This window comes from Oncorhynchus tshawytscha, linkage group LG03, assembly GCF_018296145.1.
Source record: "Oncorhynchus tshawytscha isolate Ot180627B linkage group LG03, Otsh_v2.0, whole genome shotgun sequence".
In the NCBI taxonomy this organism is placed as follows: domain Eukaryota; kingdom Metazoa; phylum Chordata; class Actinopteri; order Salmoniformes; family Salmonidae; genus Oncorhynchus; species Oncorhynchus tshawytscha.
This window is the reverse complement of record NC_056431.1, coordinates 60630501-60645912: the sequence shown is the minus strand read 5'-3', so window position 1 is coordinate 60645912 and position 15412 is coordinate 60630501. Positions and strand designations below refer to the sequence as shown.

General features: G+C 42.7%; 1 protein-coding gene across 5 annotated transcripts; it reads left to right on the top strand.

Moving 5' to 3' along the window:
* Nucleotides 1-309: 309 nt before the first annotated feature.
* Nucleotides 310-15168, top strand: LOC112245914 (hydroxyacid oxidase 2). Of its 5 annotated transcripts, none has more exons than XM_024414119.2 (9): nucleotides 310-427; nucleotides 1509-1569; nucleotides 11735-11887; nucleotides 12030-12181; nucleotides 12294-12583; nucleotides 12923-13141; nucleotides 13364-13522; nucleotides 13610-13679; nucleotides 14032-15168. In XM_024414119.2, exons 2-9 carry the CDS (start codon nucleotides 1550-1552, stop codon nucleotides 14088-14090), a joined length of 1122 nt encoding a protein of 373 aa, XP_024269887.1. In that variant the 5' UTR covers nucleotides 310-427; nucleotides 1509-1549; the 3' UTR covers nucleotides 14091-15168. The 5 variants fall into 5 exon arrangements, with proteins under 5 accessions (XP_024269887.1, XP_024269881.1, XP_024269875.1 ...); XM_024414113.2 differs by having other exon boundaries at nucleotides 11717-11887; nucleotides 12294-12577; XM_024414107.2 differs by having other exon boundaries at nucleotides 11717-11887.
* The last annotated feature ends 244 nt before the right edge of the window (nucleotides 15169-15412 follow it).

Sequence of the window (15412 nt, the reverse complement as noted above, 5' to 3'; positions counted from 1 at the left end):
GATTAAGACAATAATGAACCAAGAATCCAAAAAGCGGTAGTCATTCAACTTTAACCAGGAGGACAGGATACACATGAATGTACACGCACACTATCTCGTAAGTAATGTGACTGTCGGCCACTCACTCACCCACACACTCTCACTCACTCATTCAGTCACCCACCCATCCATCCATATACCCATCAATACAATTGAAGAGAAGGGTTGCTATGCTATCCTATCTGCCCCCTTTATCAGGCATATACAAAGAGAGAACAGGGGCCCCATACTGCTGACAGGGGAGGTTAGTATTGAGCCAGTGTGTGTGAATGAGTGGGGGGAGTGGAGCTAGAGTTGCCCTGCCCCTGACACTGTCCTGCCCTGCACACTTGTGTCATATGAAAGGTGACAGGCTTGGAGAGCAAACTAGGACAGGTTAAAGGACAAGGTAAGACACCTCACATATTCCTCCTGTGTGGTTTCCCCCAGGGCCTTTTTACATCATCTACTGTAGGACTACATCTATTAACATAGTAGAGAGAGGGAGAGGGAGAGAGAAGAAGACACTGTAAACAAAATGTTCAAGATGTGCATTGCTCAGTAACACCATCACTTCCTGTATCTTTGGAAACTGATATGTAGCTGCTTTCTTTGATAAATATCAAAACATCTGAAGTCATAATCATTTACATGTGATGTGATCTACAGTAAACCAAACCTTGAATTTCTTTTCAAAAGGTCATTTTACTTTCTGTTATATGTATGCTATCTTTCATAGACGTTTATTATAATACACACAGCTGCTCTTCTAGAAATGTACCATAACAATGTGCTTTGAACTCCCATTGAGAGCACCTAAACGACCAACATTGACAGGTGTAGAGAGGGAGGTAATTTATCATTCACAATCTATAGGACACAGGTTAACATTCATTTAACATCATGTTCATCCAACTTGACTGATATTTGTGGAGAATCATTACTTTAGAACTGATCGGATCTGAACCTTACCTGCAAGTCTATCTTACAAATTCTATAGAAGACATAATTGATGGGAAATAGTATGATCATTGTTTAAACAACTAATGTAACGGTTTTTGATGTCACCTCATCTAAGGGTTTTTAATGAAGGCCTCAAAATTCAACATAAATCATTTTACAGTAGGCCACTTGAGATACAGTATTATGTCAACAGCCATTTTCATTTGAATGGCTGAACAGTAGGTATTTGACATGTCATGTTCTCTCGTTGAATGTGTGATAGCCTGGCATATTATACAGGTAGAGATTGAGCAGCTCTGTTTATCATCCCTTTATTCTGTATTGCACTGCCCTCAGGTGTTCATAGATCACATTGTTGTCAATCACAGCATGGGAGATGTACAGTCAACAGTTATACACACCGCACAACAAAAAGCATCATTGACTTTTTATGATGTGTTTTTTGACATTGTTTTATTGGAGGTTGACTATATATTTTTTGCTTTTCAATCTGGGGAAAAATAATTTGTATCTTAATTTTCTTCCAGGTTATGACTCTGCCAGGAGTATTGAAGTTCATTCAGAGACAATGAGCACCAGCTGTAATCGGTGAGTGGTTCTCCATGGATGGCTACTCAGGTCAGCAGGTGAACTCAGCGACTGTCAGATACAGTCACATACAGTAAACTCAGATAAAATTGCACAATACAAATCTCTGTCAGGCAAACTCAAAGATAAACCTATGTCAGTTGAGGAGTCACTAACAACCCTGTGATAATTTGGTATGTAGACTACAGTAGTCGTTCAAGTTATTGTGTGCAATGTACTCTAGGTCTAGGTCACTGACCACCCTGCTATACATGTACTGTAGTGCTGTGTGTTACTGACCATGCTGCGACTTGCCACATTCTGTGTGTTTTATGTGTAGGCCTAGTATGTATGTCCCCATCTGTGCTGTAGTATGTAATGTGCAACCACCCTCCCTTCTCTATGGCTTGCTGTGCCATCAGCACAATTCCAGCCTCTGTAAGCACAATAACTCCAAAGGTCACAGCGGGGTCACACTCACTGCCAGTGTTAATCTCTATGATAGTTTTATTTAACTCACACAAAAGCACACAATCACACAATTGGAATAGATCTAACTCTGAGCTGCATTGCTCTGTTAACCAGACATTTCCGAATGGATTTGTATGTGTCTAGTCACTGAGGACTAGAGTGATTAGTTGTATCAGAATGATATTAGTAGACCCTTCATAATGTCATTTGACACATTGCTGTGTGTGTTGCATTTCAGCTGTTTTGCTCACATGAGCACCTCTATTGATGTGAGTTTTTTTCCTTTTTTTTCACAGACTGACATTTCATGAAATGACAATGACTAGATGAATACATGTTTTTTTTTATGTATACTGCCTGTTAAATGTCCAGACCTGTCTAAATCCACTTTTTCTCACTGAAAGAGGATGGCCAGAACTTACCCATGCTGTTGCACAACGATTTAAATCAATCAGTCATCGTTTTAGACAAAGTATGATATTTTTTCACTTTAAGTGACAAATCTGACCTGCCCACTTCCTGCAAATCCATGTGATTGCAGTGTTTTTTCTTATGCTATTACATCCAAATTATTTTCAGCCTACATTTAGTTTCAGGACTGAGTTTTATTTGAATGTTACCATCCACCAGCATGGCGTTGTTTATTAGTCAGAAACAGCTGCAAAGTTCTTCCTCTTCATGACTGAGATGAGTCAAACAGCCTTGTGTCCACTTGGCCGCCTGAGCCATGGAGCAAATTAAAATAGTGGGTGCAAACTTGTGTTTTTGCACTAGGGCTGTTCTAGTCACAGTATTACCGCAACACCACAGTCATGAGTCATCACCACAGTCATGAGTCAACACCACAGTCATGAGACCGCAGTAAAATTCCATGTGACCATTGAGTCTGGACATGGAATCTGGACATGTATTGGTAGTACATACCCAACTTGCTAACTACCATCAGGTCCTAATGGCCTGGTACTCAGCACTCTATTGTCCCTCTAACCACTCTGATGTCAATGCAAATTCTAGTTAAAGTCACATCAATCACTTGTCTTCAAAACAGTATCACACTTCTAAAACTCACCCCACTGTGATGACCAATTTGAAGAAAGAAGTCCAGGTTGAAACTGAGTGTAAAACATGGTAATTGTGAATGTTGTTTTCAAGCCTAACACAACAAAACAGATTTGACTTGGTTTCCCAAATTAAGCACTGGATAGATGCAGGAACAGGGTTGGAGAGGCCATGGTATACAGTTTGGGCGGAATATAACCTGTCGCGCAGAGCATGCTCCTCACATAGTAGTTGATGCTTGGATTTAAATAAGTTCTCATATTTATTTGTCAGCTTGCTCATATTAAGCACATGATCTGCTATAAAACCGAAGTAGCCTACCAGGCATCATTGAAAACCAGACGGTGGGAAAGCGTGCTGCCTTCATTCTCTATTCCAGTGCATACAGATGACATGGATTCTTCCTCTGCCCCTGTTCCTGACCATTTGATAAGGGGCCATTCTAAATCAAAACTAATTTTACATATTAGTAAAGACAAGATTAAATTGATAATAGTCTGATCCAGAACATCCCAAACATGCTCAGTGGGTGACATTTGTAAGCAGGCCATGCAAGAACTGGACATTTTCAGCTTCCAGGAATTGTGTACAGATCCTTGTGACATGGGGCAGTGCATTATCATGCTGAAACATGAGGTGATGGCGGTGGATGAATGGAATGACAATGGGCCTCAGGATCTCGTCACGGTATCTCTGTGCATTCAAATTGCTATCAATAAAATGCAATCTTGTTTGTTGTCTGTAGTTTATGCCTGCCCATACCATAATCCCACCGCAAACATAGGGCACCCTGTTCGCAACGTTGACATCAGCAAACCACTCGCCCACATGATGCCATACAAGTGGATGTGAGGCCGATTGTACATACGGTCAAATTCTCTCAAATGATGGAGGCCGCTTATGTTAGGGAAACTAACATTCAATTCTCTGGCAACAGCTCTGGGGGACATTCCTGCAGTCAGCATGCCAATTGCACACACCCTCAAAACTTGAGGCATCTGTGGCATTGTGTTGTGTGACAAAACTGAACATTTCAATGTGGCCTTACACTGTCCCCAGCACAAGGTAATGATCATGCTGTTAAATCAGTTTCTTGATATGCCACACCTGTCAGGTGGATGGATTATCTTGGCAAAGGAGAAATGCTCACTAACAGGGATGTAAACAAATTTGTGCACAACATTTTTGAGAAAAAGCTTATGTGTATGGAACATTTCGTGGATCTTTTATTTCAGCTCATGAAACATGGGACCAACACTTTAAATGTTGCGTTTATATTTTTGTTCAGTGTAAATATATATATGAACATTTTATAAATGGTATAATTGGGTGAAATGATCCCGCCGTCACCCCAAGATGAAAGGTTTTGACCACCAAAGTTTTGCTTCACTATTCACTCCCCTGCTTTGATTGGTGTAACAGCTAGAAACGACAAGTGTGTAAAGGGTGAAATGGCACCCTTGAAAGAAAATTCCAGGAACTTACTGTAACGGATTTCCTCCTCTTCGTCTCAGGAGGAGTAAGGATCGGACCAAAGCGCGGCGTGGTAAGTGTTCATGATATAATCTTTAATGAAACGAACTGAACACTGAAATACAAAACAATAAACAGTACCGTGTGGACCAAACACTCACACAGAAAACAAACACCCACAAACCAAAAGTGAAACCCAGGCTACTTAAGTATGATTCTCAATCAGAGACAACTAACGACACCTGCCTCTGATTGAGAACCATACTAGGCCGAACACAAAAACCAACATAGAAAAACAAACAGACTGCCCACCCCAACTCGCACCTTGACCATACTAAAACAAAGAATAAAATAACAGAACTATGGTCAGAACATGACAGTACACCCCCCTCCCCAAAGGTGCGTATTCCGGCCCCAAAACCTGAACCTATAGGGGAGGGTCTGGGTGGGCGTCAGTCCGCGGTGGCGGCTCTGGCGCGGGACGTGGACCCCACTTCACCATAGTTTTTGTCCGCCTCCTCAACCGCCCCTGTGGCCTCTTCTGAGCGGCGACCCTCGCCACCGACCTCGGACTGGGGACCCTCACCACGGGTCCCGAATGGATGGGAGACTCCGGCAGTGCCGGACAGGCGGGAGACTCCGGCAGCTCCGGAGTGAAGGGCGATTCCGGCATCGCCTGGCTGGCGGCTCCTGGCTGGCTGGCGGCTCCTGACGGCTCCTGGCTGGCTGGCGGCTCCTGGCTGGCTGGCGGATCCTGGCTGGCTGGCGGCTGAGGACAGACGGGAGACTCTGGCGGCTCAGGACAGACGGGAGACTCTGGCGGCTCAGGACAGACGGGAGACTCTGGCGGCTCAGGACAGACGGGAGACTCTGGCGGCTCAGGACAGACGGGAGACTCTGGCGGCTCAGGACAGACGGGAGACTCCGGCAGCAAACTCCAGCAGCGCCGGACAGGCGGGAGACTCCGGCAGCGCCGGACAGGCGGGAGCACCTGTAGGGAGAAGACGGAGAGACAGCCTGGTGCGGGGGGCTGCCACCGGAGGCCTGGTGCATGGAGGTGGCACCGGATAGACCGGACCGTGCAGGCGCACTGGAGCTCTTGAGCACCGAGCCTGCCCAACCTTACCTGGTTGAATGCTCCCCGTAGCCAGGCCAGTGCGGCGAGGTGGAATAGCCCGCACTGGGCTGTGCTGGCGAACCGGGGACACCATGCGTACGGCTGGTGCCATGTACGCCGGCCCGAGGAGACGCACTGGAGACCAGATGCGTAGAGCCGGCTTCATGACACCTGGCTCGATGCCCACTCTAGCCCGGCCGATACGAGGAGCTGGAATGTACCGCACCGGGCTATGCACACGCACCGGGGACACCGTGCGCTCCACCGCATAACACGGTGCCTGCCCGGTCCCTCTCGCTCTCCGGTAAGCACGGGAAGTTGGCGCAGGTCTCCTACCTGGCTTCGCCACACTCCCTGTGTGCCCACCCAAGACATTTTGGGGGCTGCCTTTCGGGCTTCCAGCCGCGCTGCCGTGCTGCCTCCTCATACCGGCGCCTCTCTGCTTTCGCTGCCTCCAGCTCTGCTTTAGGGCGTCGATATTCCCCTGCTTGTGCCCAGGGTCCCTTGCCATCCAAAATCTCCTCCCAAATCCAGGAGTCTTGTGTTTTCGGCCGCTGCTGCTGCCCGTTACCACGCTGCTTGGTCCTTTTGTGGTGGGCGTTTCTATAACGGATTTCCTCTTCTTCGTCACAGGAGGAGTAAGGATCGGACCAAAGCGCAGCGTGGTAAGTGTTCATGATGTAATCTTTAATGAAACGAACTGAACACTGAAATACAAAACAATAAACGTGAAATATACAAAACCGAAACAGTACCGTGTGGACCAAACACTCACACGGAAAACAAACACCCACAAACCAAAAGTGAAACCCAGGCTACCTAAGTATGATTCTCAATCAGAGACAACTAACGACACCTGCCTCTGATTGAGAACCATACTAGGCCAAACATAAAACCAACATAGAAAAACAAACATAGACTGCCCACCCCAACTCACGCCCTGACCATAGTAAAACAAAGAATAAAATAACAGAACTATGGTCAGAACGTGACACTTACAGTATAGTGACACTTACAGTATAGTGCCTTCAGAAAGTAGTCATACCCCTTGACTTATTCTATTTGTTGTGTTACAGCCTGAATTAAAAATTGATTTAAAAAAAACACACAATAGCCCATAATGACAAAGTGAAAACATGTTTTTAGACATTTTTGCAAATGTATTTAAAATAGAATACAGAAATATCTCATTTCCATAAGTATTCACACCCCTGAGTCAAAACATGTTAGAATCACCTTTGGCAGCGATTACAGCTGTGAGCCTTTCTGGGTAACTCTCTAAGAGCTTTCCACACCTGGATTGTACAATATTTGCCCATCATTCTTTTCAGAATTCTTTAAATTGGTTGTTGATCATGGCTAGACAACCATTTTCAAGTTTTGCCATAGATTTTCAATCAGATTTAAGTCAAAACTGTAACTCGGCCACTCAGGAACATTCACTGTCTTCTTGGTAAGCAACTGCAGTGTAGATTTTGCCAAGTGTTTTAGGGTATTGTCCTGCTGAAAGGTGAATTAATCTTCCAGTCTCTGGTGGAAAGCAGATTGAATCAGGTTTTCCTCTAGGATTTTGTCTGTGCTTAGCTGTCTTCTGTTTCTTTTTTATCCTGAAAAACTCTCCAGTCCTTAACAATTACAAGCATACCCATAACATGATGAAGCCACCATTATGCTTGAAAATATGGAGTGTTCCCCAAACATAACACTTTGTATTCAGGACAAAAATTAATTGCTTTGCCACATTTTTTGCAGCATTACTTTAGTGCCTTGTTGCAAACAGGATGCATGTTTGGGAATATTTGTATTATGTACAGGCTTCCTTCTTTTCACTCTGTCAATTAGATTAGTATTGTAGAGTAACTCAAACGTTGTTGATCCATCCTCAGTTTTCTCCTATCACAGCCACTAAACTCTGTAACTGTTTTAAAGTCTACATTGGCCTCATGGTAAAATCGCTGATCGGTTTTCTTCCTCTCCAGCAACTGAGTTTCAGCTTTTCATTTTTAATTGATTTGTAAACTTTTTGAAAAACATAATTCCACTTTGACAATGTGGGATATTGTGTGTAAGCCAGTGACCAAAAAAATCTAAATTTAATCTATTTTAAATTCAGGCTGTTGTAACACAACAAAATGTAGAAAAAGTCAAGGGGTGTGAATACTTTCTGAAAGCACTGTAATTACTGAACATGTCATTTGCGGCGTGCATGATCATGAGCAAAGTCATTGTAGTCTATCATTTAACTTCCCCTGTAAGAACCATGAGCATGGGCTTGCTTGGTCCCGTGTTGCTCAGTTAGTAGAGCATGGTGCTTGCAACGCCAGGGGTGTGGGTTCAATTCCCACAGGTACCAGTACAAAGATGTATGCACTCACTATTATAAGTTGCTCTGGATAAAAGTGTCTACTAAAGTATAAAATGCTTTACTGCAGCCTACCTACCAAAGGTTGCACCATGTCCTTTACAATGTAGAAAAACACGTATCTATCAATATGACCAGAGTTTCATCTTATTCTTTTTAACTCTTTCAATCACAGATTCACAGATGCAATTTATGGAGGATGCCAAAACTTAAAATAGCAATAGATGACAAAGACAAAGATAGACCAGTGGTTTAAAACAAATAAATAAAAAACGGTGTGCAGGTGGGTTTGGAAGCGCAAAGGATTATATAAAAACCACAAAACAATATACAATACACAAGTACAAAGATAAAACAGATAACAAAACCCACCAATCATAAATGTACGAATAAACCGATCAGCAATCACAAAAAGAATAAACAGCATATGTTTTTTTGAAATGTGTGTGTGTGTGTGTGTGTGTGTGTGTGGGGGGGTGTGAGTGTGTGAGAGTTGGGCTATATGGAGGAGATTACTGAGTAGTTTGGTTCATCAGGCTGACCCCCAGTCTTCGTTATTGAGGGAATTTTGGCAATGTGAAGATAAGAATTCCAGAGTATGGTACCACTGTATCTGATAGAGAATTGACTACGTGAGGTGCGACAGAGGGGAAGGTGAAGGTTATCGCAGCGTCTTGCGTTATATAGATGGATTACAAAATTAACCTGGAAGAATCCATGGAAGGGTTTAGGTGAACTGTTTTTGAGGCATGAGTATTTGTAGATGAAAATGCACAATTGGCGTACATTGATGTCGTATATAGACAATATTTCAAGTTTCTTAAATAAAGGTGCAGATAGAGCCAGGTAATTAGAGGAGGTGGATAGTCTTGCAAATGTATTTTGTATGATGAGTAATTTTTGTATGTAGGAGAAATATTTACTGGCCCAGACAATATAACAGTAAATGAGATATGGGTAAATTAAGCTATAGTAAAGAGTAAGGAAGCAAGACTGATGAACAAAACCACTAATCTTCCTGATGACACCAACAGATTTCATCACTTTGCTGCAGACCAACTGAATATGATCTTTCCTGGACAACTGTTCATCAATAAGAACTATGAGTAATCTAGTGGATGTGACTTGATCCATATCAGTCCCACCAATTGGGATTCTGGCTTTTTCTTTTTTACAATATTTCTTGTTCTTACTAGTGAATACAATAAAGTTAGATTTTTGTTTATCTGAAACGATTCAGAAATTTGGTCATGCCTAAGTTGGCTTCATTAATTAGTGAATCAAAATTCTTGTGTGATAAAATCAAATTGGTATCATCAGCAAAGAGAATGGGAAGTAAGACATTTATTTTGTATTAATGTTTTTATTGAACCTTTATTTAACTAGGCATGTCATTCTTATTTACAATAACGGCCTACCCCAGCCAAACCCGGACGGCGCCGGGTCAATTGTGCGCCGCCATATGGGAAATAACGACATAACCAATTATATGTATAATCAGCTATATTCGGTTAGCATGCTAGCTAGCTACACTGACAGCTGTCAGTGCCCTATTTGTTGATGTTTATCAAATCAACATGAAAATTCCAACACCTCATTTGTGAATATGCATAAGTAGCCTTCGTCATTCTTCGGAGATGAAACCTAAACATACATTTCCTCTCTAGGACAGGACATTACATTGAAATACTGGCGTACACCCTATCCTATCCAATGCCGTAGAGAAAGAGATAGGTGAAGTCAAACTAGCCCGGTTCATTGGAAAAGGTACATTGTTAATATTTTGTGGTAGCCAGGCTCAGCAAGGGAAGATTCTGCAAATGGAAAAGCTTATTTGGAAGAAGATTAAAAGCCATGTCCCTTGTGCTTACTCTAGGTTGAGGAGAGTCATCACTGGGGTCCCAATATCTATGTCCATAGATGATATTAAAGAACATGTGAAGGGAGGAAGAGTGATAGAGGCCAAAAGGTTGATCCGTAGAAAAGAAAGTCAACGAAGTGAAAGCTTACCAGTGCTGCTGAGGTTTGAAAATGTTTTACCTGGAAAAGTACAGATAGTTTCAATGTCAGAGAATTTGTCCCATCCCCTCGGCAGTGTTTAAATGCCAAAGAATGGGTCATGTAGCAGTTCAGTGTAAAGGAAAGAAGAGATTTGCCACGTGTGGAGAGGAACATGATTACGGTGAATGTGGAAGCAATATGAAGGCTAAGTGTTGTAATTGTGGGGGGGACATAGTGCAGCATTTGGTGGATGCCAGGTGCAGAGAGAGGCTCAGAGATATATAATAATTCATGATGTATCATATGCAGAGTCTGTAAAACAGATTGGTGGAATGAATGGGCTGTGTCACTTTGACACTTTGATAGTGAACATAACCTTACCAATGAAAACTATCAACACGACTCGGTTTGTGGAAAGCACAAATGCCAGGTTGAAGGTTATAGTGGATATGACAAAATAGTTATTGGGGGTAGCATATGTTACTGTTGAAATGGTAGAAGTTAGTAGGGATTTATTTGGTCATTTAATGTTATTTTCTTAGTAGTACAGAATTAAGCAAACCATGATTGATTGCACACTCCAGGAAAGTAGGTGGCGGCATGCACCTTAAACGTTTGTTTGCGAACCACCATGATATCATAGAAGAAGAAGAAGTAGTGGCGTCAACTTCCTCTGGGGGAGGGTCTATAATAGTTCAACTACTCAAATGAAGACAATGAGATTCATAGGCTGCTGTAATTATTTTTTAGAAATGGAAAAAGATGAATATGACTGCACTGTTATGTTTTCTGGCATTTTGATTGTGTAGATTTCTTTCTCTGTTGTGATAATTGCTTAGTATTGTACTAGTCCACTAGGAATATTTACAATAAACATGGGTGTTGACAAGTTGGCTAGTTTTGTATTGTGTCCTTAATTAACTTTAGGTTATTTGAGGTCATCTCTGTGCGTACAGATCCAAGCCCAGCTGTATTTCCAATGCAGTTGTCACGTTCTGACATTTATTTCCTTTGTTTTGTCATTATTTAGTATGGTCAGGGTGTGAGTTGGGGTGGGCAGTCTATGTTTGTTTTTCTATGATTTGGGTATTTCTATGTTTCGGCCTAGTATGGTTCTCAATCAGAAGCAGGTGTCATTAGTTGTCTCTGATTGAGAATCATACTTAGGTAGCCTGGGTTTCACTGTGTTTGTTTCTGTGTCTTTCACCACAGGGTACTGTTTTGGGTTTCGTTCATTCCACATTTATTGTTTTTGTATTCAGTTGTTCATGTGTACTATTTCTTATTAAAAGAACCATGGACACTTACCACGCTGCCTATTGGTCCTCTGATCCTTTTCTGCCTCTCCTCTTCGGAAGAAGAGGAGGAAATCCCTTACAGCAGTGTGTAATGCTGTGTAGCTTAGTTTAATTCACCATCCCAGCAGTGCAAAAGACTCGCTGTTGAGCCAAAATCATTTGGGTCCAAAGCTCCGAAAGTCAGAAAATTTCCACACTGTATTCTTGTGAAATATGCACCAGAAGCTGTTTGCAGTTATGATATGTGTTTCAATTGCACAACAATGTACAGTGATTTTACTGTGTTAAATCTCCAATGCCATAACTATTTCTCCAGTTCTGCTTTTAAGACGGGCTTACCTGATAGTGTAATTGACAACATTGCTTTACATCTGCTGTCCCTGACAGTGATCATATATCCCACAGAGAGGGGATCCGCTGTGCTGAGATGGCTATGGTATGTCTCACAGATTTTGAGGAGTATGCCAAAGAGCACCTCTCCAAGGCAACCTGGGACTACTACGCAGCCGGAGCAGATGAGTGCTGCACCAGGGATGACAATCTGCTGGCCTACAAACGGTAGGTGCTTCTCCCTGTCCTGTAAACTACAAGGCATACAATTCAATGTCACAAAAACCACTCAACACCACACGTCAAACTGGAGTGCTAGGAAGATCTGGTAACAATGTGACTCAAAATAATACATTTGTCTCTGTCCCAGGATCCGTCTGCGACCACGGATTCTACGAGATGTGTCGGTGAGTGACACCAGGACCACGGTGCAGGGCACAGAGATCAGCTTCCCTGTGGGCATCGCCCCCACTGCCTTCCACTGCCTGGCCTGGCATGAGGGAGAGATGGCCACTGCCAGGGGTGAGGACTAGGAGGGGTTTAACAGCTGTAGAGGTTGAGCTCTGCAGAGCAATAGCTTTGTCACAGTGTATCCTAGGGGTGATCAACTCAAAAGCTCTCTCTCTTTCCTCAGGTACGGAGGCAGTGAACACCTGTTACATCACCAGTACCTACTCCACCTGCTCTGTGGAGGAGATCGTGGCTGCAGCACCTAACGGCTACCGCTGGTTCCAGCTCTATGTGTACCGGGACAGGAAGCTGTCTGAGTCGATCGTTCACCGTGTGGAGGCCCTGGGCTACAAAGCCTTGGTCCTCACCGTCGACGTGCCCTACACTGGGAAGCGGCGCAATGATATACGCAACCAGTTCAAGCTCCCGCCGCACCTCAAGGTCAAAAACTTTGACGGGGTCATCCAGGTAATGGTAAAATAAACATATTTTTTGCTTTACTAGATTAAATATTTTTAACAGTAATGATTTAACCGTAAAATCATATTGGGACCATTTCTCGGACAAAGATTAATCATAATTTTGGACTAAGAAGCACTTTTAATGAAGAATCTCTATTGAACATTTAGTCCTTTTTAGTCCAGGACTAGGCTTAATCTGTGTCCAGGAAACTAGCCAATAGTGCGCATAGTAGAGACAGTAGCTGCTTTTGAATGATTTAATAAATCCAACGAATGCATTTCCCCTGAGGCGTCCTTCTGTGTGTATATGTTACTGTACTGTATGTTTGTGTACTGCATTTTATGTCTGTAGGAGGCTGCGAGTTCTGAAGAGTATGGTATCCCTTCCAACACCCTGGACCCCTCCATCAGCTGGAAGGACGTATACTGGCTGCAGTCTCTCACCCGCCTTCCCATCATCATCAAGGGCATCCTGACCAAGGAGGATGCTGAGCTGGCCGTGGAGCACGGCGTACAGGGCATCATCGTGTCCAACCACGGAGGACGCCAGCTGGACGGGGGCCCCGCCACAGTAAGAACGGGGACAAATTACACCACCTCGTCCTCATGTCCCTTCTATTTCACTCTACAATCAGCAAGCCGAACAATATTTAGTTAATGAAATGGTGATATTAAAGGGCAATTAATTTGAGGACTCCTACTGTACAGTAGGAGTCCTTAAATTTACTGTCCTTTATGTCATGGCTAAGTAGGCTTTTCTTCTCTACCTCCCTCTGCTCTCTCTACCACACAGATAGATGCCCTATCTGAGATTGTGGATACGGTTCAAGGGCGTATCGAGGTGTATCTGGACGGGGGAATTCGCACCGGTAGTGACGTGCTGAAGGCCGTAGCTCTGGGAGCCAAGTGTGTGTTCATCGGGAGGCCAGCCGTGTGGGGCCTTGCCTATAAAGTAACTATTAACGTTGTGTGTCATCGACCTATTAAGTTAAGATACTGAGAGTAACGACTGTCTTGCTGCCTGTGTTTGTTTACTCAGGGCGAGGAGGGAGTGAGGGAGGTACTACAGATCCTCAACGATGAGTTCCGTCTGTCAATGGCTCTGTCTGGTGAGTGAGGAACAAAACGTCTTCCATATAAATGAAGGATATTAATTTGAGCCAGTTTGCTACAACAGGAAAATAATTCTACAGCAATAGGAAATGTGGATTATAATTAATGGACATTGTTGTAAGGGTTGATACATTTTCGAAGTGGAAATGACCATCTTTAGAAGACTTTTTAAACTTCAAATACACTATACATTTGCATTTCCTGCTGTGCAAGAAAATTCTTAGCAGCAAATTAAGATTCTACATCTAATTATATTTTTTCCAGTCTGAGATTAAAAACCCTTAGCTAGCATTACATCAACCTCATAACAATGCAACACTAATGTTTTGTTGGTCTTTCCTCCCCCAGGGTGCAGAAACGTGGCTGAGATCAACAGGAACCTCATCCAGTTCTCTAAACTGACTTGACAGCAGGGGGCGCCAGAACCAGCCAGACGACTATGACGAAGCAAACAAAACGGAGCTATCTTCTCAATCAGTATAACTTCGAACTAAACCGGAATTTGGGACAACAAAATAATACCTGTCACATGAATCATAATGAACTGAATCTGACATCAATCTAATACATCCTCAACTTTAATATTTGAAGCCAATGTGGCTGCCTGAATTCTTGTGGGGAAATAACTGGACATTTCAATACAAGCAGCTTCCATATGATATAGCAAGCAAAATATGGTTATCACTCAGCTGAGATGTTGACATGATATAGGTCATGCCGTTTAACCTATTCCTAACTCTCAATGGCTGCAGGCCCAGTGTTAACCCATGTATGAGTGAGAGGCCTGCTATTGTGTCTCTGATACAGTGACTAAAGTTTAGTGAATTGTGAAGGTGGTTTGCCTTTAGATCAATGTTTAACAGAGATCCCTCAGTCAAAGCAGATCTGAGGGTTAAATGATTGATCCCTTCTGGTTTGATTGTAATAACAGTTCTGGATTGTGAGGTGCAATACGGTTGTGAATGCAGCAGTGAGAGGAGTGTGGTTGATTGGTTGATAGAGTGATATAACATGGCCATTTGGTATTCCAGTTCCTAATCCTCTGAGAACAACAGTGTGATTTGATTCAGAACCCTGGAGACACCATGACAACTCATAGAAATAAGAATGAATAGAATGGACTTGGAAGCGCGAACCCTGGCAATTGACTGGTAAACTCATGGGTACACTCGCAATGGCTGCCTGGTGTTAAGATACAATTTCCATGGTATTTTGGAATGTTCCATCAACTGATTCTGGAGTGCCGTGGTAATGTAGAATGTTCATTAAAATGATGCTAACTGATGTGGCTCATGCAATGGAGTGTGTTTTTATAATGTCAGTTGAATTGACTCAACAAATCACAGCACAGATTGAAGGGATCCTTCCTGGCATGGGTACACTCAATGGCTGCCAGTCCACCCATGCCATCATTGACTTGAATTGAGATGCCCTTTTTATTTATTCTTCTGTCAGAACTACTGTAAAATATAATATTTTAGATGACTTTATGCCTCTTATCTTTCATTCAGTTTCATTTCATACAAAAAAAGTTATGGTATTTGTTTCCCCGTACAATTGAACTCACATTTCTTTAGATACTAATTATTTGAAACATGAGATTATAATTTTAAAATATATAAAAAATACATTTAAGACACTAGTGCCACAATTGACAGTAAAGAAGTACAGTATAGGAGTTTTAAAGGATGAGCAACAAGTCATTGTATACATCTGTCAAAGATGTTGG